The 25,831-nt window shown below is 43.1% G+C and overlaps 3 protein-coding genes across 6 annotated transcripts; 2 read left to right on the top strand and 1 right to left on the bottom strand.

The window, feature by feature from the left end:
* Window positions 1-534: 534 nt before the first annotated feature.
* LOC100824802 (sister chromatid cohesion 1 protein 1) lies at window positions 535-9,921 on the bottom strand. Its single transcript, XM_003567771.4, has 20 exons — window positions 9,757-9,921; window positions 9,488-9,556; window positions 9,332-9,390; window positions 9,195-9,239; window positions 9,080-9,099; window positions 8,894-8,970; window positions 5,588-5,684; window positions 5,349-5,430; window positions 5,187-5,265; window positions 4,910-5,070; window positions 4,161-4,198; window positions 3,908-4,060; window positions 3,640-3,808; window positions 3,501-3,553; window positions 3,259-3,406; window positions 3,096-3,192; window positions 1,711-1,841; window positions 1,513-1,597; window positions 1,310-1,422; window positions 535-955 (listed from the first exon to the last, which is right to left on the bottom strand). The coding sequence occupies exons 1-20, from the start codon at window positions 9,807-9,809 to the stop codon at window positions 873-875; spliced, it is 1,812 nt and encodes a 603-aa protein (XP_003567819.1). The 5' UTR covers window positions 9,810-9,921; the 3' UTR covers window positions 535-872.
* A 1,069-nt stretch (window positions 9,922-10,990) lies between these two features.
* Window positions 10,991-12,398, top strand: LOC100824495. The gene is made up of 4 exons (XM_003567770.4): window positions 10,991-11,133; window positions 11,247-11,406; window positions 11,648-11,841; window positions 11,938-12,398. Exons 2-4 carry the CDS (start codon window positions 11,257-11,259, stop codon window positions 12,134-12,136), a joined length of 543 nt encoding a protein of 180 aa, XP_003567818.1. The 5' UTR covers window positions 10,991-11,133; window positions 11,247-11,256; the 3' UTR covers window positions 12,137-12,398.
* Window positions 12,399-16,922: 4,524 nt separating this feature from the next.
* On the top strand, window positions 16,923-23,375 carry LOC100830197. 4 transcript variants are annotated; one of them, XM_024460277.1, is made up of 9 exons: window positions 16,923-17,168; window positions 17,252-17,293; window positions 17,743-17,877; window positions 18,034-18,114; window positions 18,375-18,621; window positions 18,911-19,060; window positions 19,106-19,452; window positions 19,532-19,704; window positions 22,978-23,375. In XM_024460277.1, exons 1-7 carry the CDS (start codon window positions 17,161-17,163, stop codon window positions 19,331-19,333), a joined length of 891 nt encoding a protein of 296 aa, XP_024316045.1. In that variant the 5' UTR covers window positions 16,923-17,160; the 3' UTR covers window positions 19,334-19,452; window positions 19,532-19,704; window positions 22,978-23,375. The 4 variants fall into 4 exon arrangements, with proteins under 4 accessions (XP_024316045.1, XP_024316047.1, XP_024316044.1 ...); XM_024460279.1 differs by adding an exon at window positions 17,524-17,655 and having other exon boundaries at window positions 18,911-19,452; XM_024460276.1 differs by having other exon boundaries at window positions 18,911-19,452.
* Window positions 23,376-25,831: the final 2,456 nt, after the last annotated feature.

Below are 25,831 nucleotides of genomic sequence, written 5' to 3'. Positions count from 1 at the left end.
TTCGGAGCAGCATCACCATGGAGGTCATGCAAGACCGATTCAGGACGACCAACTGACCAAGCTCAGCAGCTAGAGCTAGCACCGGCTTCATCCCCAGCCACGCTCTCTACTTCGCCTATGGCCTGCTGTCGGCCTTTGAATATCTAAGTGTAAGCTAACACTGGCTTGATCTGTTCAACAACTCCAATCTTAAACACGTAGGAGACTAGGAGCATCTCGCATTGCATAGTAGTCAACTCGCTTGCTTCCAAATCCTTTGCTTCTTCTACAAAGAGCCTCAGACCAGCAGTAATATCTAGGCGTGAGAAAAGCGTAAAAGGAACACACCGCACGTGAATTACGCTCATCCAGTCATCAAGACATTGAACATAAATGCCTGCGGGTGAAAAAAAGCCGAACTCATGGTCAAGGGGCTATGTGAAGATTTGAAGGACTTTCTGAGTTCAAATGAGATCAAACCCAAAGAAGAAACAGAAACAGCCCAAGAACATATTTCAATCAAGTGATATAAAAAGGGACCAAGTATGCATATTATCTTTGCAAGAGTAGTACGTAGTCATCAAAATTTGATCAAATCCTGGCTTCAGTACAATAGAGTTTTGTAAAAAGGGGCGGACAGTAGTCAAGTCATTTCAGCAGATACGGATCCAATTACAAAGCTTCAGTAGAATCAATCCCCTGAGCATAGCTTACAAAATTTTCCAGAACTTGCACAAACTACCAGCTTAACACAGCACCACCACCACTTGCTTCTCATCAACAGACATAAGTAATGACCTACAATACTTCCTGTGCAACTGTAAACATTATAGATATATGAACACGAGATGTGCAAAAGGCTCTAATTCTTCCGGGTGTTAACATTAGGGGTATCACATATTTAGCCCTCTCGAGATCAGGATGGCTCCGTACGGTTCGACCTGTGTAACCTTGATGCGGTCCAGAGTTGCTAAAACTGCACAAAATAGAATCCTCAGTGAACAACAAGTCGAAACACGTCCATATGAAGGATTGCAGCGAACATCCTAGCGGCCATGCTTCTTTTGTCAATACTATCGAGCAGTGTTCCCCAGTTTTCATGTTATGACATTTATTTTCTTCCTTTTACACCATGCTGAGTTAACATGCTATAATACTATAAACCAGCATAATGAGAAAACAAGCAAGCATGGACTGTGATGTGTATCATTTGTACTTATGGTCCATCAAACTATGAATAATCAAATAAGCCAGCAAAGCAAATGTAACATCATGGGATAAGACATGCACGATGTATTTACAACTATTACCAATGTAGAGTATCACATACCACACGTTTGATAAAATAGCCGGGCAGCTCTTGCTGTAGTCATCCCATAAGTTAACTGACTAAGCGATTCGGATAGGGGGGCATCTGGGGCATCAAAGTGTAGCTTAAGATACCTGCACGAATTTAAGTCTAGCGTCAACTTGTAGTCCCTCAGTCAAACTTATGTCACCCAGGAACTATCAGCAACCGCTCGGCATACTTACGAGTGTATTGATTCAGTGACCTGGTCGGTAGGACTGGGTTGCTTGTGATATGGAGTTTGAGTCAGTTCAGTTTCTTCCAGAAGCTCTGAAACAAAAATTTAACTGTTACTGCTATTTGCGTGAAGGAAACATGAAGCACTATACATATCCGTATATAACAGTTTAAAATGAGGATATGAAGTCAGAAATGCAATCAACCAGGTGTTGGTCCAATATCTGAAAGCCTTCTCAGCTTGAAGCCCTTCACTTCTTGCTCCAGTGGGGATTCCTCTTCAACTGGATCAAGGTTCCCCAAGCTTCTTCCAGATGAATGCTGCCTCCTCTTGGACCTGTTCAATAGCTCTCAGACAGTTATACTAAGAAACTAAACAGGACATAAAGAACCATAGGAAGCTGACACTTATTATGGTTAACATCAATGATTTGGATTTTTCCATTTTCCGAACACCCCATCAATGAGACAGCTCTAACATTTTCTGGACTTCAGAGCATAGAAACAGATGGAAGATCTAGTATAAAGAGAACTAACTTAGATTACCGACTTTTTTTTCTTTCAAAAAAGTATACAACTAAGAGGAAAAGAAGCGGATCAGCAGGCTACGTTGCTCTGAAACTGGACACTAGCAAAGCCTATGACAGAGTGGAGTGGAAATTTTTGCATGACATGATGGTTAAACTGGGCTTTGATAGGGTTGGATTGAATTAATCCTGAAGTGCATCACTTCGGTTTGATATCAAATTAAAGTAAATGGGGATGCCACAGATGTTATTATCCCTCAAAGAGGCCTGCGTCAAGGAGACCCCTGTCCCTGTAACGGTTCTTAATATGTGCAGAAGGTTTCTTTTTGAAGGAAACTACGGCAGGCTTGAAGCCAGCCTGCAGAAGGTTTCTCAGCCATGTTGAATGATGCAGAGAGGAAAGCAAAGCTGAAGGGGGTCAAAATCTGCAGGGGTGCACCAAGTGTTAATCATTTACTCTATGCGGATGACTCTCTTTTACTGCAAGAGGCAAATTCAAACAATGCCCAAGAAGTAAATAATATCCTGGAGAAATATGAAGCATATTCAGGACAGATACACTGGGTTACTTGGGGTAAGCTCTCAAAACCAAAAAGGATTGGAGGACTGGGGTTTAGAGATCTTCACTCCTTTAATCTAGCAATGCTTGCATGGAGACTCCTTGGGAGCGATTTTTAGCAATGCTAAAGCAGCAATCATAGCTTCTCAAATGGGTTGCCAAAATGTGATTCTTGAAACTGATTCGGTGGCACTGAAGCAAGCTGTCAATTCCGAAGATTATGACCTAGCCTCCTTGGGAGCCATTTTTAGGGAAATTAGATTCATCTTCGTCCTGGTTTCCATGATGTAAGTGTTGTTAATTGTCCAAGGATGTGTAATGGTGCTGCGCATGGTGTACTTATGGAAGCCGACCACTATGAAATGTGGTTTGGCGAATACCCAGCTTTCGTAAAAAAAATCTGTAGCTGGCGACATGTCCAGCCTAGTGTTGTAATGGAATGGTGATCTGTTCCTTAAAAAACCAAAAAAAAAGGCCACAGGTAACTATTAATATCAACAGTTACCTTCCACCTCCGGAATAAAATTGTATTTCTGGGTCCAATGGCACAAATGCCCCTCTTCCAGAGCCACCAGAGCTTGAAGCAGACCTGCGACTTAGCCCTGCAGTAGGGTTGATGTCATCTAGTGGCTAAATAAGGACAACTCGAACTTCTTTTCCTAACTTACCAGGACTTCCAGGTGTAACACTATGGTCACCATGCAGAGCATCATCAACCCTTTCATATTCACCACTCTTGTTTCCTCTGATCTTTTCAATGCCATCTGTGAAGTCCATCGGTTGAGCTCCCATTTCACCCTGATATTCTCCTTGAGGCTGCAAGTGAATTACTTATGAGGTAAATGCTAATAAATTCAGTATGGAAGCATGTCAGTTTTACCCCCAAAAAACATAAAAGCTCTGGAACAACCTGAGGTGGTGAATTTCTTGACTGCTGTTCTTGTGATGACGGCGATTTCCCTCCTTTATGAAACAGCGTGCAGCTACAAATTAGCACTTAGCAAGTTAAAACTTTGCAGTCTATTCACAGAATGAAGTTTTATAGTGACCTGGAGATGAGGATTTTGGGGATTTGACTTCAGTACATTCCTTCCAGAGCTGCATAAGCTGCTTCGGATAATATAATTCTAAGGGTGACTTCTCCGAGTAAGATATTAGAGCAACCGGGGGCAGTTCCATGAGGTCACCTATCTTTATTGTCTGGATAGGATTAATTTTCTGCAAGCATTAAACAACAAAACATTGGTTTTGTAAGTAAAATGCATCACTTCGGAACTACAAGAAAATATGTATTTGAGCAATACGAGATCAACATACGCTGCTGACTCTACGCCTTTTGGAGATGAGGCTTAATGGGTCCTTCAACCATGTCTGATATATATTCCCTGGGATCATTGTCTGGTTGTCCATAGTCACTTGGGGGCCCTTCCCACGTGCTTTCCTCTTTGACGGTCTATTTGGCTGTCTTTCCTGTATTACGAAAAGCGTTCTCAGGTAAACAACATCGAACTCCTTTTCCTTCTAAGAGTTTCACCTAAAGTTAATTATTCATTGGATAAATCATACAGACCTTCATCTTCTGCTCCTCTTGATCCTTTGATGGATCCCCTGCAGTTGTCGGAGATTGCAGTAAGATACTTGCTGTATAGTATAGATGTAGCCAAACTGTGCCCAGTATTGCAACTTCTAATATATCAAGTAACTAGCCAACAGACAAAGAAACTATCAAAAAGGAGAAATTACATGCAAATTGTGCTTATCAATTAGAAGGTTCAAATACAGTTTATTTTCCTATTTAGTATTATAATTGTTGCAAGTAATGATCAGTTATAAACTAGAGACTAGTGCGAATGGTGGCAAATACACAATGTTTCTTTCATGAAATTGCCGAAAAAAACTATAGTGAACTCTGCTGCGATCGCTAGTACATTACCTATCCGCTTAATCCACAATATATGGTCCTACAACATTCATTTGGCCATTTACAAAGGCAGTGGGCAGATTGAGTGAAAATAATCTCTTAGCTACTTGACCAAATAGTCATTGCACACAATATGGTATGGTTACTGCAGATCTTTAGCTGTCCCACAGAACCATAAACTTCTACTATCCCTGAAGAAACATAGCACAAAGGACACATTGAAAGAAATATGGATAGGACTTTCCCTAAACTGAAATAACATGGTGAATTTGTCGCAGGCTCAGAGATTAAAAATAGTGTATATAGCATCAAAACAAAATATTCTACAATTTTAAAAGATGATAACCATTTCCTATGATAGCATCAAATATTCTGAAATAGCATGTGCTTGATTTTACCTTGTTGAGGTTCTTCTTGGTTAGGGGATGGGGCAGCATAATGCTGTTCTTGTTGTTGAGGAGGGTCTTCCTTAGGTGGAGAGGGAGCAAGTGTACTTGGAGCCTGTGGGTGTTCATCGGGAGTAATGTTGACCGTGGTGTCATCATCTGCTATGTCAAATCTGTGGTGACAAGATACTATTCCACAATGAAATCGGTGCTGGCCACCAAAATTAAAAGAACACAACAACAAGATATCAGAATGATAAACTTAAACAAGAATGTAACTTTGCTTTACCTCTCGAAACGATTGAAGACATCAGTTTCGGCAAGCCCAGACTCAAAATTATCGACCAGGGTAATGTTGACTGCCTCAGCTGAGATAAGAAACTAGAGTTAAACAAAGGAGCTCTTAAGAAACCACAAAGCACAATTATTCCCAAGAACAGAAACAAAATACCTTGGTGATGATGCTCAGCACGGGAGAAGTCATCATCATCAAGGTTGACATTAAAATATTGTTCACCCAAATCATCCAGGCTCTGCAAATGCATAGATTTCAATAAGATGAGTACAGAAAATTCAGGAGACAGAAGATCCCATGGATGTGGTTATAGTTTATAAGTATGATCTTAGATTACTTTGTATGCATTTAATCAGAGTTTTCAAATTCCAGAATACATAGATGGGAAGGATTACCATTCCCCGGAACCTGGCAGTATTAGTATCCGAGAAAAGCATGGGCTGTTCCACCTCCATATCCATCATGTTCTCCGGCAGTGTTACTGCTTTGTACCTGCAAGAAGTAGCACTTTCAGATAAACATGACACACTGCTTTCTTAATCTCACAAACATATCATTCTCTATGCTAGCATTTTGTACCTATCCCAGGCAATTTTTACAAAAGTAAACAGAACATGTGTCCGGGCTGTGAAAGAGCTAACAAAGAGAGTGAAACTCTTTAGCTGAGCTTGATGACCATGGCGCAGTGGCAAGATGTTACATATCACATATGGAGTGCTAACCAGCTTTCACAGGGCGATGCACAGCAGTAAGAGTCTCTCCTTTGAACATGATGGGATGCTAAGAAACATTATCAGTTTTTTAAGGTGGTAAAATCCTCTCTAAGGATAGCATTATTTCTCAGTACCACATAGCCCTCAGATCTGCTATGATTAGTTTATTACATTCCCGTCTGAAGAGACATTGTTAGACCAGGAGTGACAAGATTTGCTTCGGCATTTCTTAACCTGCAAAGTTTGGTTTCTAAGAAGAAGGAACTAAGGGGAATGGTTTGCAGTGATGAATGGGAAGCATGCAAGCACACACGAACAAAGAAAGGAAAGTCAGCTAAGGACACAATAATGAGTAGGGGATTTTGGAAAAGTGTCTCCCTTTTGCATCAAGGCATGTTCTATGTTGGGGCTGTTTTCTCATACTTGTATATGTTCATGCTGTTTTCTCACACTTGTATATGGATTATTGTGGGGATGTTTTATCATACTTGTATATGTTCTATGTTGGGGTTGTTTTATCATATTTGTACAAGTTCTATGTTGCAATGCAAGGTTTTTGAACCATTGGTGAAGGTGCTTCGGTTGGCTGATAGTGATGGACCATCCATTGCCTCTATGTATGGAGAACTAATAAGCGCAAAAAAAAGGAAAGGAAATCATGGTTGCTGTTGAAAATTCAGAAAAAGACTACTTGGTGATCACTAATGCCATGGATACCAAGATGAGAGGGAGGCTGGATTCTCCATTACACATGGCAGCATACATGTTAAATCCCAAATATAGTTATGCTGACTCAAGCATCTTTAAGGATGTTAGTGATAGTGGCTGCGTTTATGGAAGTCATGGAGATATTTTATTATGATGATGACAGCATGCAAAATGTAGTGCTTAACATTGACTTCACCAAGTTTAAGAAGAAGAATGCCATGTTTGGGAACGTGGCTGCCATGAAAGCAATTAGCAATGACAATTTCAATGCCGGTAAGCTTGTTCTCGAAGCAAAAATATTATTAATAGCATTTGTGAAATTAATAGGCTGGTTGCATATTACTTCTCTTTTTTCAAATTGTAGCTAAGTAGTGGTCAACTTATGGATTACAAACTCCTGCATTGCAACAAATGGCCATACGGATACTCAACTTGACCACAAGTTCATCCAGATGTGAAAGAAAATGGAGCATTTTTTAAATGGTACTCATAGGAGTGCAAGAGTTCCATGAAGTTGAAGAAATAACTCCAGTAGTAACTCTTAGTCAATCTCAATCAGTTAGTCAAATCTGAACATTCTTACTTCTCGCAAAAAAAATTCTAACCAGGCTCCCATCTGCACTTTGTAGGTAGATGCAAAGAGAGAAATAAAAAGGTGTGGTCCAAAGGGACAATCTAGCTTATGTCCAATTCAATGGAAGAATGATTGTCGTGGTGGTGTCACGGCAGATGCCATGGGATGGCTTAACTTGGGGCCGATGGACGATGGAGGAACCGGAGGAGGGAGGACGTGAAGGGAAACACGCACAAACTCACAAACACACACAGGTTTACCCAGGTTCGGAGCCCTCTTGCGGAGGTAAGACTCCTACTCCTGCTTTGTTGTATTAGCCGGGATAGAGAAGCTCTACAATGGCGCTCCTCGAGCTGTGTTCTTGAGGAAGAAGAAGAAAAAGGGGAAAACCCTAGATGTCTAAGTGCCTCTCTCTTCTCTACAGAGGGGTGAGGTTCTATTTATAGGCCGGGCATGTCACACTAACATGCGGGCCGAGTCTAACGCCATCTTCCTTGGGCCTCGCCGGGCACGCGGCCTGGTTCCCTCCCGGTAGCACCGTAGGGGACAAGACCGCTTTACTTTTCCCTGGCACCCTGCAGAAAGTACCGCTATCCTCTGCCGGCTTCCGTCAGAGATTCTCTTTCGGTGCTTCCTCTCTGCAGTCGTCTAGCGTCAGTACGCAGGCGCTGACTGCTTTTCTAAGATGATGATGGCTATGCTTTACTTTGCACCGCGTGGTCATGATAAGACCGTTGGGAGATCTTAGCTATCACCGAGATCAAGGTGCTCATCCTTATCCTGCAAACTCATAAGACAAGATAGCGATGCTGGCATACGCCCGGGATGCCGGCTTAGCGTTAGTTTGACTTTACGATGCCAACATACATAACTATGCCAGCTTTATCTCCGTCATCTCGGCTAGGGTTGTGTCGCCATGACCCTACCCGAGGTCATCCCCCCGACAATGATCGATAAAAGAAAGAAGTTATCCTCTTCTAGTGACGTTCTTCTTGGTGAAGATGCATTGCAAGCACAAGATTGGATATGTCAAGGTGCAACATTGATGAGGAGATTGATTCCATAGCGGGGCTGTCATAGAATATCATTGATGAAGCAATGGGGGCAACCAAAGCTATGGAGCTTAGTAGGAGTGCAAGAGTTCCATGAAGTTGAAGAATTTGTTTCTGATGATGATAATGAATCTGATCATGGGATGGATATGGAGGATGACATTGATTTCGAGTCAGATGATGGCAACCAAAGAGGATGATGACAAGGAGCACCTCCCACAGCCTTGAGCTATTTATCATCAATCTATAACCTACCATAAGAACTTGCGAACTCATTTTGCTTGCTTGCTGTGATGTGTTGTTTGTTGGTTTAGTTTGCTAGTACTTTGTTGTGCTTGTGATGCGACTATGCCTAGAGATATTTTAGTATGTTACATAGCTGGGAGCATGGTATAATACATAAAAACTAGATATATGTTGGCAATATATTGTCATGTACCTATTTAATCTACCGATTAATCCAGTTAATAGACCGATTCAGCAATTAATCGCTACTCCCAAGCCGAGAGAGCAGCTACCAGTTGCGAATTCCTGAACATTGCCAACAACAGCACAAAGCCCCAAGTCTCTCCCAAATGGAGAGGCACATAATCCCAACCCAAGAACCAACATCCAGAAACTTCTAAAAAGGCATGGACCGAGAGAGCAACATACTTGGCTTGGGCTTTGCCCTTTGGGAGGACGGTGTGGTCCACGACCGGCCTGATCCGCCATGCCTCATTGATATCAACCTGCAGAAGAAATTAGTGCAAGCATGACTCGAACCAAATTACCAAGCATAAGCGAATGGATCAGGCAGCGTCAAGAAAGAATTGGGCGAAACTCGGACTCGTAATTTACCAGAAGCCGCGAAACATCATCTGCGAGAAAGAGAGAACACAATTTGGGACGATAAGAACCAAAATTCGACAAAAAGAAGTGCAGCAATCAACGCGAAAGGCAGGGAGCAATTTACCGTAGAGAAGCTTCACCTTCCTCTCGTACACGATCACCACACCACCTGTTCACGCAACCCAGACGCACATGAAACCAAAAAAAAAACACGATCCCCAAAAAAAATTCCCAGCGGAAATAGAGCAGAATTCGACTCACCCATGAGGATCCCGGAGAGCCTGAGAGCCATGGGCACCGACGGGTTCAGAATCTCCTCGCTACACCAGAAACCACACACGCAAAAAAAAATCAAGGAGGGGAATCCGCGAGTCTAGAGAAAAATCGCTCGAATCGGGTCGAGAAAACTCTGCTCACCAGATTTTGATGATGTCGAGCTTGTCGAGCCGCTTGCGGTTGATCTTCGCGTGGAGCGTCGCCGCCATCCTGCGCGTCACACGGGAATCGGAAGGCGTCAGTCCGTCAGTAGCCGAATCGAAGCAACCACGGAACACGCATTTGGAGCAAAAGCATCGGAAGAAGAAAAAAAAAGCTCGGAATCAAACGCATTGGGAAGCAAGGGGAAAAGAGAAAAACGCGAAATCGGCGGCAAGGTAACGGGGGCGATGATGGAGGAGGAGACGCACCATATCTGGCCGAGCGGGGCCTTCCGCGCGAGGAGCTGGTGCGAGTAGAACATTCTCGCGCGGAGATGGGGAGGAGGAGTAGGAGCCTAGGAGGCGCTACGCTGCGCTGCGGAGAGCTCGAGAGGAGGAAGCGTAGTGGGGTGGGGGTTTTGGAAAGGGGTTGCGGTTCACACGGAGAAGGCTTGTGGGGGAAGAAGACAGAGAGGGTAGATCGGAGAAACAGTACTCTGCAACGAGGGCGATATCGGTAATCCACCGTTCCGGAACCCCTTGAGGTGCGGCCCGGCACGGCCCCTGCGGCCCATATTTCTCGGTTGGATGGACAACACAGGTTTCGGCCCATCAGCTCAGCCCGCGGCGCATGAAACGAATTGGCCCAAATCACTTCCAGTGCGAGCAGGGATCTTGTGTACCGCATGCCATACCGATACCGCGCCCTGCATTACATGTGGGGACATATTTGAAGACAGCACGCACCGGTGACGACAATCACACATCGAGTTGCCATGGATTAGGAAAGCAGCATGAAACATTGCGCCAGGGGGGGCGCGACATGGCTTTTGTCTTGCGGGGCGAAAAAAAGTGACGTCACCCACACAGACCGAGGGATGTTCTAAGCGAGGCGGACCGGGGGATGGCATAAACAAATTTGTAAAAAAACAACGCCATACTTACATAAGTGCATACGTGTAAGTATATAATGAAAGACATAAATAAATTTGTAAAAACTAATTTCAAACAACTAAAAATATGATAAATGTATAATATATTATTTTGTATGTGTGTAAAGTACTTATTATTTATGCAATAATACATACTTATATACGTGAACATATTTGTCTATACGGCAATTCCGTGGAGGTCTAAAGCAAACAAAATTTGAAATTGACCTTGTATCAATTCTAGTGTGCCATTCGCTCGTCATACAATTATTTGAATCGGAATTGATTTGTACTCCTTCCGATCCTAAATTTTTAGTCAAATGTGCCCAAATATATATGTATCTATTCTTAAAAAACGTCTAGGTACATGTAATATTTCGACAACAATTTAGATCGGAGGGAGTAATTCTTAATTCTTACCATCAGGATTAGAAGTTCAATTATATTTTTTTTTTCCAATTTTAATCGTGTGATCCAATCCGAGTATCATTTCTTTCCTGTTACTGGGCCGGCCCAACACAGCGCCCGACGTAGTCCGGGCGCAGCCCAATCCACACGCCATGAGCCGGAAGGGATAGTCCGGACAAGCGGTTCGCGTCTTCGTCCTTTTTTCCCCTTCCCTTCCGGAGTTGGAGATCGAGTCGGGGTCGGGGGCGGCGGAAGGCGAGCGAGGAACCCTAACCTATTAAAGGACTACACCGCGCGGATCCGCAAGGTACGATCCCCGAAATCCGCTCAAATAACTCGCGATTCTTCCCCCGTAGCAAGCGAAAGTGTGGGGAGCAGACGATTCGGCGACGGACCACGCCTAATCCCTAGTTTTGCCAGGAGACGGTTGATGGCGGCGCTTCGATTCGCCGCGAGGAGGCTCGTCGGTGGCCGCACGCCGGCGGCTGTTGAAGAGGCGCAACGCCGGCTCTTGCCAAGGCTCTTCCACGAACCGACTAGATCGACTTCCTCCACTGCTGCAAACACCAATGTGCCCAAGGTACCTAGCTAGGGTCTTCACCCAAAGCTCATATCTTTTGCCGGTTAACTGTTTCTTCCATCCCTCGCAACTAGTACTAGTTGTTTTGTGTTAAACACTACTCACTTGATAATCCACGCCATGCTTCACAAACAGCCTGCACATCACAAAATTGAACGAACCCAACTCGCTTGATCTTTTCTCTTCGAAACGATCATTGCCTGCTTTTAGGAACTCATTTTGCGTACAAAACCTGCTGCAGGGTCTCGCCGGTGACGAGCATGAAAGACGTTTGAAACTGTTAGCGGAGATCCATTACAGGGGCGAGGAGCTGTATGATATGATCTCGGAGGCAAACAACATCTACAACATTCCTGGCAGGTTAGGCAGGGAAATGCGTCTGCTACGCCAGGATCTTTCTATCCAGATCGATCCTAGACCCAATGACAGTAAATGGTATGATCGTATAACTCAAAACAAAATATGTTCTCTCACTCCTCTCCTTTTCTTTGTACTACAAAGATTTCATTGGCTCATCTCACCGAACTGTAGGCGGGCGTTACGGAAGATAAAGAATTTCGAACATTATGGTGGATTTGCGGCGACGATATTCTCTGGCTATGTGCTCTTCAGTATGCTCACGGGTTCGATTGTTCGGTTGAATCCAGAAGAGAAGGAGTGGATCCGGGAGAAAAGAATCAAGCAACCAAGGGGAGTGAAGTCCATATCATTTCTGAGGGAGAAACAATGATAGCTGAGACGGTCTAGCCATGTCTGTTTATGGGCGGTTCTCATGGTCTTGTTGAAGTACCAAGTTAACTTACGTTATGCTATCAATTCTGGTGTCTCCCTGTTTTATGTTTGTGAAGAGTTTGAATTATGTACCCATGTGTGCTCATTCGGTCTCACTCTGATCCTGAATTGACGTAAACGGTCTTGTTTATACACCCCATTGACGGAGCACGTTGCTGTGCTGGTCAATTACTCCAATAGAATGATGAACATGTATGTAATATATAGAATCATGAAACATGATGTTAAATTGGCATAAACTAACTCATGTACTTGACGAAATGGTACATGTTAGCTCTAAATCTGAAACATGACGATAAACTGAGAAGAGGATAACAATATCTCTTCTTGAACCCTTGCATCTCAAAGGAGAAATCCTTCCCAAACAATTTTATCAATCTGTTGCGAATCGACACTCTAAAGAACTCGTTGGATGTATTGTAAGAATTATAAACACAATAAGTCATCAAAATATTCACAAAAGGAAATAAACTCACAACATGTTCTAATCTGACACAAATATTATAAACACAATAAGTCATCAAAATATTCACAAAAGGAAATAAACTCACAACATGTTCTAATCTGACACAAATATGATGGGTTTTCAGTTACAACTACGAACAAGATATAAGCCTCCAGCATGTTTCAGAACGGTTTTATAGCCAAATTTGCATCAATGCCAAAATCTTCAATCCGCATGTTAACACTCGTAGGTTTTTGTTAAAAGCTGACTTTAATAAGAAATAGCACTGCCCATAAACCAGCTCATATATATAATAAAAGTTCCTGTCAGGCTGTGATATATTACCACAAATAAGGAAAAACACCATACTAGCCAGATAAGTTTGAGGGCAATTGATCCACATGTCCTCTCATGAAGTCAGTCTCGATTTCTCCATAGCTGCAACAATTTCCATTCACCAACAAGCCAAAATAATGAAACAAATAAGGGCATACCTTAGGAAAAAAGTAACTTCTTTCATTACATGTGTGATTGACTTATTTGAAACCAGCTGTATAGTGTTCCCAATGTTAACCTGGACACGATTAGTCATGGAATCTGAGGATATTTTTCTCACCTTTAAGAAATCATAAAATTAGCCTACCTGCAATTTTTTAAGAACAGAAATGGGTCCTTTAGAATCAGAAAAGGTACATTATTGAGCTATAACACCACAGATCATACGGATGTTTGGCTATAACAATTAATTATCCAATGGAAGTTCTCACCATCACCGGTGCCCCAACCTCCTTGTTGTATTACCAATACTCATAGCACAACCTGCAACCAAAAGAGATATCCTGATAAATCTAAATACATGAGCTGCCATCTTTAAAAAAATTCTACTACGAAAGCACGATGCACAACTATTATGTTCAGATGCGTTGTAGTAATGTCTAATCATGTTACAAATTGATAAAGATAATTGATTGCTCTGCCTCAAAACTCATAAATTGGTTTGCACTGGTCTATATTTTGAAAAAATGTACGTATCATATGATGATTAGCTGAAGCATGGCCATGCTTATGGAATTTTCTCTTGGTAACTGTACATCGTAACAACTACTCCTTTAAAGACTTCGGAAAACATGGCTGATCGTTTAACCAATTTTGGTAAAATAACATGATGAGGCTATTAAAAATATTAACTTAAAGTAATTAATTAAACAATATGCAAATTTGGGTGGCCATCGGCAAGTCATTTAAATACTTCAAATGAAAACCAGTATTAGACTCCATTGGATAAACTGGGATGTAAAACAAAGGACAAAAGATAACTTGCAGGAAATAAACAATGGGTGCACCTATAACTAAAGGCAGCTCATATATTAATCTGAAACATTATATATAATATGTAAAGATTGCACGATTGCCGGAGAACCTGCAATTTCAATACTTTCAGCAAGAGAACCACCTGCAGTATCAACAGTGCAGAAAGATGAACTGTAAGCAATTTTTTGAATGATTATTATTTCAAATATAAAGAAGATATGTCCCTGCAAAAGAATAAAATATAAAGAAGATATGTGTAACCATAAACATGTCTGGAAACAGCAACCTAACAGAAAAACTGCCTTCTATACCTTAGTATTTCTGGATGCTCTTTGTATGCTAGTTATTTGTGAATTGAGTTATTTGAATCTGCCTATACTCATCTTCTGTGGTTGATGTGCCCCGTAAATTTTAGAAGACAGTCAATGGACAACACATGAGAAGCATCTATGTTCATGAGAACATAAGAGAACACATCAGGAGACAATAGCTATGGAGTTGGTTTGCATGCTTGCAAATCACTTAAGTAGCATGCAGCAAAAATCTCCATAACCAAATATCACTAAGAATGATATTTAGAAACATGTCTCGCTCACCTATTCTACATCGAAATTTGGGTCGAATATACTTGAGATAAAATTTCATTCTTGTCCATGGAGCATACACCATATGCCACTCCCTTCTGACTTGAAGTCAACCTGCATCATAATGAAGGCAACATGTAAAACAAAAGGAACAAAACGAATAATTTGATGGTTCATACACCCATTAGAACAATGATAGAAATGGGATATAATAAAAGAAGTAAAGAGGATAAATTAAGTCAACAATTGCCATAAGGAACAACAGTCTGCTTTTCCTCAACTTGTTTGCCGGCGCCAGAGCTTGGAACTCACATCAACTGTAGTGCGTAATGACCGGTTTATGATACACGAGGTCTTCCTGCATGCTGAAATGGGAAAAAAGGTTCTAATAAACTGCAACAACAGTAGATATAACAAAGGCAGAAGGGACTTTATCTCATCGCTGCAACTGGCCACGCACTAATTTACATGAACCAACTCTATACGCGGGTGTATCAACATGTAACTTGCATATGAAACAATCGGTGAAATGACCAACACATCATGATTAATTTCTGACCAAAGAAGTTTGATGCACATCTATTCAATTGTATCATCTCGAGAAAAAGAGCCTAAGTTTCAGACAATCTAAATAATACCCTGTGAAGTCAAATTGGATGATAGATCTGGAAGTATCAAGTAGTAGTATCTTTTGTGCTTGAAACCACAACTATTTCATCAGTGTCGACTGCAACCTTTTTTCAAAGCTCTACTGAATGCTTGTTCTTCGAGGCTACTATATATGCTTATTGCAATGTTGAATAATTTATATATACAAGAGTCAGAGAAGCTTCTAAACTGCACTTAGAGAAATATTGGGATCTCATAAATCCCCATTACTACTTCTTAAGTTGATTCAAGTGATAGCTTCCCCGCAAAAAAAGATTCAAGTGATAGCTACCTATCCAATACAAGAAAGTCAGACGGCATCACAGCTACGATTGAGTGCCATCAGCTGCATGTTGCTTGCCCTGCCTTTGGCTTTTCTGGTTTGTACGGTCAGAGTGCCAGTAGTCGCAACTTGTTACCATGACACATGCATGTGTATCTTCTCCTTGGCCTACCCACTCAATGTTGTAAGACCAAACAGCAGGAGAAAATAAATCATAAGGATGACAACATGGGAAACATAAATCCTCAAAACTGTAGCTAATTTAGCACGTGCGCCTGCATCACATGATGAAGCCGCCCTTCTTGCCAACGGAGCTTCTCGTCGCGGGACAGCATGGCCATGTCGGAGGCGAGGGCCTGGTCGACGCCGTGGTCCACCACCTGAAAGACGCCCCACCGTCGCAGGCCGCCGCCACGTGGGGCAGGATCTCGGCCCCCGGCACCTCGTCGCTGAACACGTCGTGGGCCATCTTGGGCCGCTCGTCCTCGTCGCGCACGAACAACGGACGCAAGAGAGAGATGGCCTTCGATTCGGAAGCAGGCAGAAAGGCCCACTTAACCACAATCAATCGATTTTTCTATCAGAGGAGCAGCAGCCCATAGGACATGCTGTGTCATGAAAGAGAATGATGCAACTCGCTTTTTTCTTTTGAAGGAAAAAATTCCATTATGATAGCCAGGGTTGTACAGGAAGTAGCCTCCATGGCCTGAGATTGCCAGGGGACTGTACCGAACAAGGTTCCGGATGAGTCATTGTTCCTAGCATACTGGGCTAAAACATGGGCCACCGAGTTTGTCGATCTGCCAGCCCAAGTGCCCAATTACAGCGGTAATTCTCAATATCCCGGAGAATAAAACAGATGGCATTAGCAAGCAGACCTGAGTAGAGCTCCATGCAGGCCCATGTTTTAATAAAGCAGTGTTTTAAGCTTAAAAAAAAGCCATACGGAGTAAATTCAAGAGCCTCCCCTTGGTCATGAGAACGGGCAAGCCAATGAGCCATAGGGAGTCCCTTCCAAAAAAAAAAAAATGAGCCATAGGGAGTAAATTCAGGAGCCGAATCGCGAGTGGACCGTTTCGGTTGCTACCGGAGCATGGCGTGCGCCGCTCCGTATACTGCGTCTAGAAAGGCGTGATGCGTGCGCCTCCCGAGCTCTTTCTTTCCATATACGCTCGCCGTGCCCTGCCGCTGCGACGACTCGTAAATTGCGGCTAAATAAAAGCCGTGACCGAGTGAAATCCAGATCTTTTCCTTTCCTATACTGCTCCTGTCTGCGGGTCCTCACATGTCAGCCGCACGGCTTCGTACGCAAGCACCGAGTACGACCGACGGCGACCCACCACAAAATCGATATCTTAAGTAGTTGCCAAAAAAATCACGGGGATAACGAACGAACACCGTCGCTCGCCTATATATAGAACCGTGTGCTCCGTCTCGTCTGTAGTATTCCTGACTTCCCCGCCCTCCTACCTCTGTACTGTAACGGAGGCAGCCTCGCGCATGGCTTTGTCCTCTAATCCATGGAGATGCCATGACACCAACCAGCAAAAACACCACCGTGGCAAGGGGAGCCAAAACGAGGGCCGAAATCGTCGAGCCGCGGCGATGTGGTTCTGTGACTTGTGTCGAGGACAGAAACATGCCCGAAAGAAGAAGCGCCGGAGCTTCAAGATCCGTTGTCGTGTCTTCGCATGTTTCGGTACGATTTCTTCCGTCGTGTTAATATTTCTTATGCCCCATATCGTTGTATCTCACTTTTTAGTCTCTCTTGTTCTTTATCAGATTCAGATTCAGTGGAACAAACCGACGACGATCCCGATCTCGGTACGAAACGAAACTGTTTTTTTTAGTTGCTGCTTTGGTGCACCGCAAGACCATCAGATTTTTTTTTTTTTTTTTTTGAGAATCACCAGACCATCATATAGTGCCGCCCATCATGTCCAATTCACCTAAGCCAGCCCAAGCCCAGTTTGCGTAGGCCCGTCGGCCTAATTTTATCCCGATTGCCAGCCCAGCCAGCGACGGCTAATATAAACGTCCCCAACCCCACGCAGAACCCTCTCTGTCGCTCACCCGTTCGCCTTCGACCTCCCTCCCGTCTCCGACTCCCAACCGCTTCTCATCGCCCGCCTCGCCGCCTCCCCCGCCACCTGACGCCTCCCCCGCCACCGTCGCCGGCCCAGAATGTAAGGGTTGGGTTGGATCCGATCCTGTACATCTCGCTGTATCATTATTTTTGCGATGCATAACTGGTTGGTTGTGGTTGGTGCTAGGTCTGGCGCTGGGGATGCCGACCCGCTATCCGGGGCGGGGCTGATCGGGGGATCGGCTTGCACGGACAGTCTCAAGCTCTTCCAGCCTCCTCCCATCCGCGCGCTCAAGGCGCCTGCACCCTTCTGGGCTTCCCAGTAAGATTTCTCTGCCAATCTTCGGTACTACCTTCTGGAGTAGTAGGGTTCGGATGTAATGCGACTCCGCGTTGGTTCCATGTTGTACTGCCGATGTATTGGCTACTTACAGTAGCCAGTAGGGTTTGGTTCTAATTGTTGTTTCATGTCAAGTAGGTCTGGCGCAGTGGAGTTTGGGGATTCCACCGCTGTGATGGCCTCTCCGTTGACCGTTGCATTGTTTGGTGATCGACATTCGTAAGTATTGTCTTATAGTGTTTCTGTTCTGATGTGATTTGATTGGTTGTTCCTGCTAGTGCTTCGTGTTGAAGACAATTTGTGTTCTTATCAAGTAATAATAATTGGTTATTCAGTGATGTAGTCCCATATCAGAACAAATGAACTATGTTGGATGTGTCTTTATGTTTATTGATTTTATATAAATCACTGAATTACAGTAATGCTGTCTCAGGTCAAGTGAATTGACCTTCTATCTGGCTAATGTAAATTCTATTCAGGGCGAAAGGAAGATTTCTTGACAGGACTGGCTGTGGGAAACGCAGTTGCAGTTCTTTTGGAATGGCGGCCAGTGCAAAGCGCTTCAAAGCAAGCCAGAGTGTGGTTGTTGAGTCTCCTAATGAGTCATTCAAACTAGCAAACCTTGTTAGAAGTTTTACCCGAGCCAGGGCATCTTTACGAAGAAGGGAATTATCTGTTGAACGACGTGAGATTCGAGTTGATGGGCGTGAGGGGCGTGCCGATAAGGTAACTGATTATTTGGTATTTTAGGATGTTTTCTGTAACAGAACTGTAAGATTATTTTCTGGTATTTTAGAAAGTTCTCTACATGATTTGCACCGAAATGATTGTGTAAAAGTTACGTTTACTTTTGTTAGTTGTGCTTCATGATATACATCGGATGATGTTTCCTGTTGCTTCATGATATACGTGCTGTTCATTTATTAGGATGTACACCTATGTATGTATGTGTGACAGTTTATTTATTCATAGCTGTTGCCATCATAGTGAAAATGGTTATATTGTCTCTTTGCAGCGAGATGTCCGTCTTGATCAGCGGGATATTCGTGCTGAGAAAAAGGAGATAAGCCTGGCTGCTTCAAAGGATGAGTTAGACAGGCTCTGGGATTTGTATCTTGACGCTGTGAAGAAGGCAAACTCTGACAAGGGGAAGTTTTCAGAAGAGGCAGAGGCCGATAAGGAGTCTGACCAGGGGAAGTTTTCAGAAGAGGCAGAGGCCGATAAGGAGTCCAACAAGGGGAAGTTTTCAGAAGAGGCAGAGGCCGATAAGGAGTCCACAAGGGGAAGTTTTCAGAAGAGGCAGAGGCCGCTAAGGAGTCCCACAAGGGGAAGTTTTCAGAAGAGGCAGAGGCCGATAAGGAGTCCACGCGGAAGGTCAACCCTCACAACTCTGACAACAGAATGTTTTCAGAAGAGGCAGAGAAGGAGTGCAGATTGAAATCTGACAACGCAAAGTTTTCAGAAGAGGAAGAGGCAGGTCTAAAGAAGGCTGATGTCACAGTGTTGAAGTTCAGAAAGGCTGTGGATGTAGTTACTACTGGAAATTTGTATAGCCAGGTAATTGGTTTTGTGTTATTCACTATGCTTATTCAGTTTGGTGTATTTATGCTTATTCAACTTCTGTTTGTTTTTCAAGCTGTTTGACTCGATGGTAAGGATGCCTGAGCGGTTTGATGAGTTCAAGAAGACACTTGCTAAGAATAAGGCGCTTGGGGATTCTATGTTAGAACATGTATCCGATCTTGCTAAAGCTGCTTTGAATGTTTCCAGAAGAGCCATGGAGGAGATGAAGAAATGGCATGATGAAGAGTAAGTTTATTACCTTGTTGATTGTTCATGGAGATCTTTGAATATTGCTAAAATGTTAATTTGTGTACTAGGTTACTGATGTCTATACTGTATATTTCTTTGTAACACAACCATTTTACTTACTCACATCTAATACCTGTGTGTGTCTTACTGTTCTACAATTTCTCCCCATCTCTTGGTTTAGATGTTACCTGTTTTTGTAGTTTACATGATCAACATTTTGGTAATTTATATAAGGTATATCCTATTCTTCTGCTTCATGTTTTCCCTTTGCTACTATTTTGAGTGTGGAATGTAGTAGAATTGATTGGCACTCTATGTATCGTCTCTATTTTGAGAGTGGAATGTGGCACATGCTTTCTGTTTGTGGAGTACTCTTGCTAGGTCAGGATCTTATAACATTTATGTTATCTCTGTTCATGCGTGTCTAGCAATACTTTGCATGGCTGTATCATTTTTTTGTATCTTTGGAGGAACATTAACTCCCATGGTATTCTCTGTAAATGAAAAATCATGGTCATCACTAAGCATCCGTGCCTGTATACTCTTGTTCATTTGTCTAGTTTTTAGTATCCATAATCTATACCAATATATTAATTTGGAGTTGGTGATGTTACGGTTGCCGCCGTAGGTTAACTTCGTTAAAACTACAATCAATATGCCACTGATTGTTATTTTCTTTTCCTCCAGTTTTTTTCACGATTTCTCCTACTCCGTCTTACAACCAACGCCACCACACCCGCATGCCGACCTCAACGGCGCCATGATTTGCCTACACAGAAAATAAAAATAAATAGTTTGTGATTTTGTTGACCCGTAGCAACGTGCGGGCGCACCTGCTAGTTATTATTTTACAGATTTGCTACCTCTTAGCTAGCTGAATTTTATTAAACTCTAGTCAGTTTTTTTGCCCGTCAATTCATTATCTGCATGAATCTTGTTGTGTCTGACCCGCGTGCTGTGTTTTTGCTGCCATGGCTAACCTGCGGCGCGGGCTATTTTTTTGTTACGTGGCGTTTCACTTTTTGGGCCCTAATTTTTGGATTTGGGTCTGTGTGCTGTTTGCTTTTTTCTTTTCTTATTTTTGTGTTCACCGTCCGCGTGTGTCTGGATGGTTACGAGTGTTTCGTCTGAAAGAGATATGGCTAGAAAGCTCGAGACGGGGCAGAGCCATAGGCAAAGCGGAGCTTTTCAGGCCCCATGGCGGGAGGGGGCGCTGCTTGGAGGAATGGGGCGGTGACTTCCCATCTGTCCGGGGGTGGTGTGTTTCCTAGGTGAACCCCTGTGGTTGGCATGGTGAGAGTGAATGGCAAGTGTTTGCTTGGTTTGTGTTTCCTGTCCCCAGATGTTAGTTTTTACTCTGCTGCTTTTTTTATGGGTTGTGTGTGCTGCTATAGCTCTGCTGTTTGTTGCTTGAGAAGGGGTGGGAGGTGCGCTTCATTGTTGCTTCTACGGTGGTGGAATGGTGGGTATGTGCTAACCACTTGTAGATTTATGAGCACCCTCTGCTTGCGCAGCAAGCTAATGGAGTGGTGGGGGGAACAAGACTGGTGCACTGAGCCAGGGATGTTGTGCTTTTGTTTAGTGGATTTCCATCCCTGGAGTTAGGGAGTTGTCTGTGGGCCGGGAGCTTTGTGTTTTTGTATTGGTTGGCGAAGAGGGCTAGCAGTTGGGGAGGGGGAAGCCAGGTTTACTGGATGACATTAGATAAGTACAATGCATTGTGTAGTAGTCTTCTGTTATTTTTTTAAGACAAGTTTGAGTGAAGAGAAAGTAAAGCACAATACAGCGTTCTTGTTTTGTCGCGCCTCTATACAAGTGTATTCCTTTATTTAGTTGATCGATAATATAGATAGATAATATTTCAGTTAGTTTCAGAAAGTATTTTCTGCCAGTTCCTGAGCACCTTATTGTTTGTTTCAGAAAGCTAGTAGTATGTCAGGTCAGTTTGATAGATTTCTTTGTCCTGAGCATACTATTGTGATATATATTATTTTTCCAGCCCATGACTGTAAGGTCAAGGATTTTTTTTGTTTTTGCTAGTGCAGGGTTCGTTATTATCAGTATTCTGTCACTTCATTACTGTCAGTTTTTTATTAGCTGTACTAAACTCTCCACAAGTCTCAGCTAAAACTAGGATCAAAACTTAGGGGTCGTATCGTACCTGTCCATCATCTTATCTCATTTCAGTTTCAGTTTTACCAAATTCACAGATAGGGTTTGACGTTCAGTTTGAATTTATCCTTCAGGTTCACTTTAAGTTTAAGTTTTTTCAGTTTCACACCATGCCTAACTGTCTATTATATATCTTAGTAAGTTTTAGTTTCAGGCTCAGTTTGATTTTTAGTTCCAGTTTAAGTATTTTGTTAGTATTCTCAGGCCTAACCTGATTTCTTATTGTCAGTTTTGCTCTTTTTTTTTCTTTTTCATTCATCAGTTTAGCCATTATTGTCAGTATCCGTATCTGCATTAGTTAATTGTCAGTATCAGTTAGTTTAGATGTACTCTTCATTTCAGCCTTGCCATTATTCTCAGTCTCCGTATGAGCGTTGGTTAAGTAATTTTTTAACCTGATTTCTTAGTCTCGGTGTATTTTCGGTGTGTTTTAATTGTCTGAGAAATATACATGGCAGGTAGTTACTTCTCTGTTTAACAGATTTTTTTAGTATCAGCCATGTTCGGTACCACCCTGTTAGGTCATTGTTGTAGGCTTATTTTATGCCTCAGTTTTTGACTTATTTTCTTTTCGATTTATCATCTTTTTACTATCAGCCATGTCTTAATATATGTCTCAGTCCATTAGTCGTCATGCCTTAGTCTTAGATTTTATCATCTTGTAGTCATTTTCTTGTACCTCAGTTTTGGTATTCATTTTCTTGTAGTCATTTTGATTCTCAGTTCATGTCAGGGTTTTTGAGCTTATATTTTCATAGTAGCAGCTGCAGATGAGTCTCGTTGTAGTGTCAATATAGCCTTGGCTGTTTAGTTTAGTGTTATTACATGAGCAGATTTTGAGTAACTTACCGGTTGTAATAATCAAAATATGCTATGTCTGTCCTAGGTAATGATTCAGTGAAACTATGAAATCTAGAATGCTTTTTAGTGATGTGCATACCATAAGTACTCGTACTGGTACTGAGTAGTGAAGCTACGTCTCCTAAGTTTGTCAGCGGTTTTCTGAATTTCTAAGAAGTTTTTAATTTGTATGCTTTTGTTCTGAGAATTGTCAAATCAATGCTACTCTTTGCTAAGCAGCTCTGTATATTCTTCCAGATAGACATTCAGAGACGGTAACCTAACAACTACTGACGATGCTTTGATGGTGAAGGAAGCTGTGGTGACAATGCTGGCCTCTTTGGTTCTGTCGGCTCTGCTTGATGAAGACACACTCTTTGGTACTGTTGGAAATTCAGAATCTACTAGTTCAATAGTTCTCTTGGCCCAGCAACGATACCCACACTAGTAAAAATCCGAGCCTGTCAACTAATGGCATGAAATTTGAATTTTGCTCTGCACGTGTAACGCGGCCACCTCGTCTATGCCATGTCGAGCATCCGTAAAAACAATTTCTGCGTCTTCCCCTGGAATAGGCTTTTTTTAATAACATTGGTGGATATTTGCCGTGTCCCTTCCTCTTGGTGTGGTTAATCAGATTTCCTTCGTGCTCGTGATTCTTTATTTTCTTTCCGGAGATTGTTTTGGCAGAACTTTGGCGGAGTAGGCCGTGTGTCTACTTGGCTTGGTTCGTGCTGAAATCGCAATTTTTTTTGTGCCCGTCATTCTTTTTTTCCTAGAGAAGGCTTTTCGTTAATCTGTGAAAATGGTTTTGGCGGATACTTTCCTCCATGACTGTCGGATCTCAACTTTTGTCGAAGCCAAGGTTCCTTAATTCTTTCTGAAACACTCGGCACTCTTCACCCGCAGCCCCGACTCCTCACTGCCGAGCGTCGCCACCGCGCGTCCACAGCATACGCCGCCCTGCATCTCTGATGGATCTCTGCCTTGTCGCCTACTTCCAGCCTCGCAGCGTCATCGCCGGTTGTTAGCAGCAGGACCGACTGCTTGTTCTGTTGCTCATGGCCTGGTTGAAGTATTGTTTAATTGAAGCTTTTGCAAAAGGTTGTTATTGTTTTCAAATTTGAATCAGCTTGCTCAGTATATGGTCATGGACTCGTGGAAACTATTCTTTTTTTTATTCTCAAGTTGTTTGAGGTATACGATAGCTCTGAACTTTCGCTGATTGGTTGCTAACTCTTTGCCATTGTTGGCAACACCAGATTTGATAATAGATGAACGTTCTTTCTGGATACTTTTTTTAAAAGAAATTCTTTCTGGATATTGGATATTACTGTAGAATAACTCAAAACATCAAACTATAATGATTTTTACAGGTAAACATTAATGATTTTTACTGTTAAACATTTAAGGGAACCTGCTCTTCATTGGTACTAAAACTGTATAAATACACATTGGCTGTTGTGGTAAAAAAGATTGGGGGAGAAGTTCAGGAGTGCATTATAATCCACATTCATATTGAAAAGAAGGGCAGTATGGTTACAAATTTTTTAAGATGGTGCAAGATTTGTCTATGCCCGATATCCATTTCTTGGTGTGGTTCGAAATTGGATTTCATTCATGCCTGACATTCTTTCTTTTTTGCTTGAAAAGGCTTTTTGTAGAGTGGCAGAGATGGTTTTGGCAGATACTCAGATAACTCCTAGAGTGCTATCTTTGGCAAGTAGTCCTGTGTGTTGCTACCTTTTGTTCGGTGTCGAATTTAAATTTTCTCCTCTTCTGTCATTCTTGTTTTTCGTTGCTATTAAAGGGTTTTTTTTTGTAACTCTTAGTGTCATCTTTGGCGAGTAGTTTTCTTTTGTATTTTCTTGGCATGGTTCATGTCGAAATCGGATTTCATTCATGCCTAGCATTCTTTCTTTTTTGCTAGAAAAAACTTTTCGTAAAGTGACGGAGATGGTTTTGACGGATATTCGCCTCCGTAGATCACCATCTTTACTGAGCAGTCCCTGCGTCGCTACATGTTCTTGGCGCGGTGTTAATGCCAAAATCGGATTTTTTTTTTCTTCTGTGCCCATACTTGTCATTATTTTGCTCAAAAATCAGAAGTGTTTACGGATATGGGCAATCTTTGCCGTGGCTGTGATTTTTAAGTAACTACCTAAAATTTCTCTCCTTTACTCAAATATGGGTAACCAAAATCCTTGGTAAAACTTCAACCCCACGCGCGGGAGACCAACTGCTGCCCGGAAGTTTCCGGTTGGTCCTGTCCGCCGCCATTGGGCCCGAATCCGGCTACCGCTGGTGCCGGCGAGCACCGCTTGCTCCTCCCCGACCTTCGCCGCCCCTCTCCCGCCTCGCTCCCGTCCTCTCCCATCCGTCACCTGCCTCTCCCCAATCCCCTCCCGTCCCGTCGCCGCCGGCCGAATCCGGCATACTCCGGCCGCGGCGAGCCCACCCAACCGTCTCTCGTCGCCTCACGCCCCTCCCAACCCTCTCCCAGCGCTTGCCGCCCATCTCCGGCTCCATCCCGACCGTGTTGTGCCGCCTGCGTCGATCTGCTGTACCGCGAGGAGGCGGGATGCGGAGAAGGCGGCGAGACGCACGGGACGCGTAGGAGGCGGGGCTCGGCAGGATGCGGACCAGGGAGGAATGCGGGACAAGGAGGAGGCGGCACGGGCAGATTTGAGCTCGGAATTGAGCCTAGAGGCGGCCGGATTCGAGCTCGGAACCGGGCTTGCGAGGCGGCGGACAGGCACGGAGGCAGCGGGGGATGGGCGTGGAGTCAGCTGGCGGCGCAGCGCATCGACATCAGAAGGCGCATGGAGGAAACGAAGTGGATACAGATGGGTTGGTCGGGGTTGGGAGGAATAAGGCAGTAGGGATATTGGATCACTGACAAATAAGATCCACGCGTCAGTAGCATCTAAAGAATACTTCCCGCATTTCACAAAAATTGGCTTATTTTGTTTCGTTGTCTTGTCTTAACGAAACAAAATACGTCAACTTTTATGAAATGGAGGGAGTATATAGGGAACCAAATTTAGGGAAACTGGTGGAGAAGGGCACAAATTTTTGCAAAAGTTCTTCTCTCTCCTATCCCTGTAACTGG

This window comes from Brachypodium distachyon, chromosome 2, assembly GCF_000005505.3.
Source record: "Brachypodium distachyon strain Bd21 chromosome 2, Brachypodium_distachyon_v3.0, whole genome shotgun sequence".
Classification (NCBI taxonomy): Eukaryota; Viridiplantae; Streptophyta; class Magnoliopsida; order Poales; family Poaceae; genus Brachypodium; species Brachypodium distachyon.
The sequence above is the reverse complement of the archived record's forward strand: the minus strand, read 5'-3'. Positions and strand labels throughout refer to the sequence as shown.

Bases quoted from the DNA above. Each gene is read 5' to 3' on its own strand.
- LOC100830197 (XM_024460276.1), top strand. The intron at 17,294-17,742 runs GTACGAAACGAA...GGTTGGTGCTAG, and splicing joins CGACGACGATCCCGATCTCG to GTCTGGCGCTGGGGATGCCG. The intron at 18,115-18,374 runs GTAAGTATTGTC...AATTCTATTCAG, and splicing joins TTGTTTGGTGATCGACATTC to GGCGAAAGGAAGATTTCTTG.
- LOC100824495 (XM_003567770.4), top strand. From the start codon at position 11,257: ATGGCGGCGCTTCGATTCGCCGCGAGGAGGCTCGTCGGTGGCCGCACG. The intron at 11,407-11,647 runs GTACCTAGCTAG...AACCTGCTGCAG, and splicing joins CAAACACCAATGTGCCCAAG to GGTCTCGCCGGTGACGAGCA. The intron at 11,842-11,937 runs GTATGATCGTAT...ACCGAACTGTAG, and splicing joins AGACCCAATGACAGTAAATG to GCGGGCGTTACGGAAGATAA.
- LOC100824802 (XM_003567771.4), bottom strand. From the start codon at position 9,809: ATGTTCTACTCGCACCAGCTCCTCGCGCGGAAGGCCCCGCTCGGCCAG. The intron at 8,971-9,079 runs GTAAATTACGAG...TTTCTTCTGCAG, and splicing joins ATGATGTTTCGCGGCTTCTG to GTTGATATCAATGAGGCATG. The intron at 1,842-3,095 runs GTAACTGTTGAT...GCTATTGAACAG, and splicing joins TTTTATTCCGGAGGTGGAAG to GTCCAAGAGGAGGCAGCATT.